Below are 5131 nucleotides of genomic sequence, written 5' to 3'. Positions count from 1 at the left end.
ATATATATATAGTTTTGGGAAAAAACATAGCTGAGTTTAAGGTTTTGTTTTTTCTCTTTTGCATGACACATAATATTCTTTTGGTCAGCATGCATCTGAAAAAAAATGAAAAACTTTACTGAAGACTTAAATACGCTTTTACTTGTTTGTTTTCAAACTGTACACTTTTTCCTCTAGTTTTTTTATTTATTTATTTTTTTGCTTGGTGTTAGATCTGTTCCAGGTAAATACCTTGTGCAAACTAAGTACATACTCAGCAGAGATGGGTAGAGTACCCAAACGTTATACTCAAGTAAGTGTAAAACTACTTCAACATATTTTCACTCGAGTAAAAATAAATTAGCCACCTAAGATAAATAATAAATTAGCCACCTAAGCCTTTTTACTTTTACTCATGTAAGAGTAAAAAGTATATTGTAACAAGGCTTCTTGATTAAAGAGTAACTGATCATGACATCTGATTGAATATTTTAAAATGATGTCATCAAACTGACAAAATTTGATGTTTTAAATGTTTTTAAAAACTAAAACAAACTTATTGCAAATAAATGAAATAATTATAAAACAACAAATTCCAACAGAATCATACTTTTCCAAGTCAATTTTGTACTTTAATGTTTATATAAATATACATATGTGTGTATATATACAGTATTTATATACATACATACATACATACATATGTCTATATATATGCCTATATCTTGGAAACCCGACATATATTTAGTATATATGAGTAGTGATATTTCTTAGCTGTGTTACTCAAGTAAAGTAAAAAGTATGGTGTAGTAAAACTACTACTAAAATTAAAGTTTTCTGAACTGTTACTTAAGTAAATGAGTAAATGTAACTAGTAATTACTCACCTCTGATACTTAAGTATCACCTGATACATACCAAGTAAGTATCACATACATACCAGATACATATTTGATAATTATCAAGTACTTTGTAAGTATCCAACATGTACCAGGTAAGTTCCTGGCAAGTAAAAGTTATGTACCAACTAAAAACCAATTATATGCTCAGCGAATACCAAGCACATACTTGAAAAAGTAGCAGGTAATTACCGTACATATCAGGTTATATTATGTATTGCTTCATAAAAATTTAAAACAATTACTCTTTTTTACTGTGTTCAACACAAATATAACGCGGCATTCAGAGTGATGGGTCTTGAGTTGAACGAAGGGAATCGCACCGAAAACCAGACCAGACTCCCCGGCGGTCACACCAGCCCTTCATGTTTGCTTCACTTCTCAGCCCATACACAGACACATTAACAAGGATGCATGATGCTGCTTCATGACGCTCTGAGCAGAGCTGCAGCGCGCACGGCGGCATAATGTGGCCACAGCAACACGTTTTAGCCCCACATGTTCACTTCTGCTCAGCTGAGTTAAGCTGTGAGACTGAGAAATCTATCGCCGTGGTCATTGGATGTTTCACATTTGGCAGCCATTCTTAGCAAAGTCTCCGGAGAGGGGCACATTGCTTGTGCCACCCCCTCCCCTCCAGCTTGTCCTTGAGGGCCATCGTCCTCTGTAATCCCTATAGAAAAGCTGTTCAGCCTATATGCTTTTTTTTTACTGTGTCCGTATCAAACAGTTCACCTTTTGGAAAAAAAATCCAAACAGCTGTTTGCAGAGGGTTAATAAAGTTTTGTTTTAATGTAGCGGAAAGGGAAAGGAAGTCACCTCTGGATGATGGAATTGGAAATTAAACAGTAAGCATCAACGCTCCTGCACCTGGATTGTGTTGATGCTAAGGATGGCTGTAAATGCGACGGGGGAGAGAACTGCAACCCAACACCACGAGCTCTAGATCTCATACTCACCTCCTATCCCAGGGCGAAAATTTCTGGCATAGCCCTTCATTAAATCATCCAGATTAGGCAACCAGGATATTTCAATGTCTGTACCTACATAGTCCCCAATGTCACTCAGCATGGCCCTAAAGGAGACAAACAGCAAACAGAGCAGCCTTCAGCCGTCATTGTGTCACACACACACATAAAAACAAATCTAAATGTAACACACTAATAGCAGTTGCACTTGCTCTATAAATAACACAGTTTGAACATTTGAAGGTTGCAGCGAACAAAAGGGCATGTCTTTTTTTTCTTTCTTTCTTTCAAACACTGACATTTGTTGAGCGCTCGGGTCGCAGACTGACTGCGGCTGCAAGCAGTTACAGGATAAACAAAAGGCCCAGACAAAAAAAAATAAATCAATCTGTGAAGCACAATTAAACAGAACCAGAGGAGAATTTCTCTGCTGCCAATTAAATGGATGGGCTAAAAGGTCAAACAATGACTGGGTTTAAAAGGAGCGTCCGAGAGAGGATGAGTGTTTTAAATGTAAGCCAAGAGAGGAGGTTAAACTGTAAAATTACAAATATTTGGGGTGGTCCATGCACCAAATTGCAAGTAAATTTTCAGTTTTCAGAAAATCATCCATGCATAGGGATGAAAATATGCATAGAAATGGTACATTTTGTTAAAATGAGCCTATTTTCAATCAAGAGGGTTAGGGTAATGTTTTGTTCTTGTTGTTGTTTTTTGCACCTGTGAAAATTTAACGAAATATCTCATGAATCAGCAGATCAATTTTAGTTAAACTCTCAGATATTCCTCAGATGTACTGTACATCTAAAGCTGATAAACTTCAGAAGTCAACCTGATTCAAGATGGCTGCCACAGCTATGCAATCTTAACAAACACGAAAATGACTCTATGTCAGTCCACAATATTTTAGCTCAAATTTGGTGTGGTAGTAGCTGAGTATCATCCACAACACATACTCTGAGCACTAACTGATCGTGGGAGATTAAAAACAAAAATAGATTAAAAACAACATGCTTTAAAAACATTGCCATTAATCTTCGGATGCAACTCTGTCTGTCTGTTAGCAAAATATCCCATGAACCACTACATAAATTGTAATTAAACCTTCACAAAATAATCATTAAACACACATCTAGATTTGATTAATGTTTTGAGTCAACCCGATTTAAGATGGCCACCACGGCTAAGTGAACTCAGCCAACACAAAAAATGGCCATTACTCAGTCATTTTTACTAATAATTAACTAGATTTTGGTGAGGTTGCAGCTGACAGTCATCCTCAACACGTTACGGTCTCACAATAGTGAGATTATTTATCATTTCAATCTTCTGTCAACATGAAATGATTTTTGTCTGAATCATTTGAACAAATGGTGGAGGGTCATTCTGCAGGAATTTTTGGCTTTTAATTTAAAGTGTAAAGATTTTTATTATTCAACGTGAAGCTGTTGTTTGATAAATCAGGCTTGTCATCGGAGCACAGTTTAAAATCACACATGCAGCACGAATGACTTGAGCATCAGACAAGGCACTAAAATCCTGTAAATTATAGATACAGGTTTCGGAGCAGTATCTGCAAAGCATTTTTAAAAAAAACATTTGTTACATTATTTAACAAAGACATTTTTAAAATGCCACAATGAATCTGAAGTGTTGAGCTGAAAGTATGATTAATGAGCTTTCAAACAGAAAAAAACAATCGTGTTTTCAGAGTCAGAGTGCTTACAACATGTTTTTAAAGAAGAGGTGATGCAACACAGAGGTAAACATGCCCCAGTTTCAGTCCTCTCCTGCAGTGCTTCTAACACATCCAGCAAACATGGGTGAAAATTAAACTCTGTTTAAAATCTGCAAAGATTCATTTTTGTTTGCTAAAAAAAATAGCATAAACTGCTTTCGCCTCTCGACAGACCTCAGCTTCATTTATGTTTCATGCATTTTTAATGTTGCAGCTGGAAAATTACACACTGAGCTGAAAGAGGCTGAAACAGAATCATGTTATAAGACTCGTTCATTACAACACTTTTAACAAATTATTATTATTATTGTAAAATTAGATTCTGTTCTGATTTATATTCTTGTTGTTCAACAATTATCACTTTCTCAATAATGTGCTTTTAAATAAGATAAAAAAAAGAATAGTGCTTTGACTGAAATAGTGGTGATAAAAAACTTTGTAATCCCATGTCCTTTTTAATTTGGAGACTGTCTCTAATGTGAAAACTGTTTGTTGGAAGTGTTGGAGTTTACAGCTCACAACCACCAGGTGGAAGTATTGTCATCTGAATCAGAAAGAGATGAGTTTTAAACGTGGTTTCACAGAAAAACAGAAAAACCTCAGCAACAACTATAAATAAATAAAAAACTACATCATGTACAAACTCATGCTCCTTGTCATGTGACCATGTATTTGCTATTAGTCCTTATATATTGTGAATGACTCTCAGCTACTACCACACACATCTGTGAAATTGTGAGTTATTACCATTTTTGTGTTCGCTAAGGTTGACCAGCTGTGGGGACCAGCTTGAATCGGGTCAACTCTAAAAATGAATGAGTTGTAGGTTTAAACACAGAGATTACTTTCTGAAAGATTCATTGAAATTTACCAAGTGATTTGTGGGATATTTATCCCTTCAGACAAACACACACAGTGAGTGATTTAAAAAAATTGCTAAGAAACTACTATTTTTCTACAGTGTCGATACCATTTTCTCTGTGGAATGGTATAGTGGCAGGTGTATTTTTAGTCTGGCAATCAACGAAATGGGAGCACTGGTGAGCTAATTAATCACTCCGTGGCTCCTGAATTTCTTCACTAATTGGTCGTTTCTAAATCTGGAAGGAAAGAGCTTTTCCTTCCAGAATTTTGCCCAGCACGCTGCAAGTGCTGGAGAGGTCAAACGGGCCTCCTTCACACGGCGTTCACAAGACGGCGTGAAAATGTTTGGGGCGCACGGGACAAATCCAACAAAGTCACAGTTTATTGTAATTTGGAGTGACTTTCGTGGGACGTGCCACACTGCGCCTGGATTAGGAGAACAACCGGGTTTACGGCAACAGTTCACTACTATAGAGTTATTTTTATTCTTTTTCATTTTTACTTCATTCATTGAAAGAAACAAAACAAACAAAATTCAAGTAATGTTAGGCAACAATTACTGTAGTAGTGCAGATACGCTTCTTATCGCCCACTAACAAAAGGGAAACTCATTCATTTGTCTGTCCCATTAGCAAAATAGCTTGTGATTTTCTGAACAGATTTCAGTGAAACTCAAAAAAATGA

At 36.1% G+C, this 5131-nt stretch overlaps 1 protein-coding gene across 2 annotated transcripts in view; it reads right to left on the bottom strand.

Moving 5' to 3' along the window:
- gabrd (gamma-aminobutyric acid type A receptor subunit delta) overlaps positions 1–5131 on the bottom strand; it is a 26597-nt gene that overhangs the window by 10594 nt on the left and 10872 nt on the right. Inside the window, exon 2 of one of the 2 annotated variants that reach the window (XM_014010388.1) lies at positions 1837–1952. In XM_014010388.1, coding sequence (XP_013865842.1) covers positions 1837–1952 — 116 coding nt within the window. The remainder of the gene's footprint in view (positions 1–1836; positions 1953–5131) is intronic. The other variant, XM_014010389.1, reaches the window with a different exon arrangement.

The sequence above is a fragment of the Austrofundulus limnaeus genome, unplaced genomic scaffold, assembly GCF_001266775.1.
Source record: "Austrofundulus limnaeus strain Quisiro unplaced genomic scaffold, Austrofundulus_limnaeus-1.0 Scaffold68, whole genome shotgun sequence".
Classification (NCBI taxonomy): Eukaryota; Metazoa; Chordata; class Actinopteri; order Cyprinodontiformes; family Rivulidae; genus Austrofundulus; species Austrofundulus limnaeus.
Note: the sequence above shows the minus strand (reverse complement) of the source record. Positions and strands in the feature narration are given on the sequence as shown.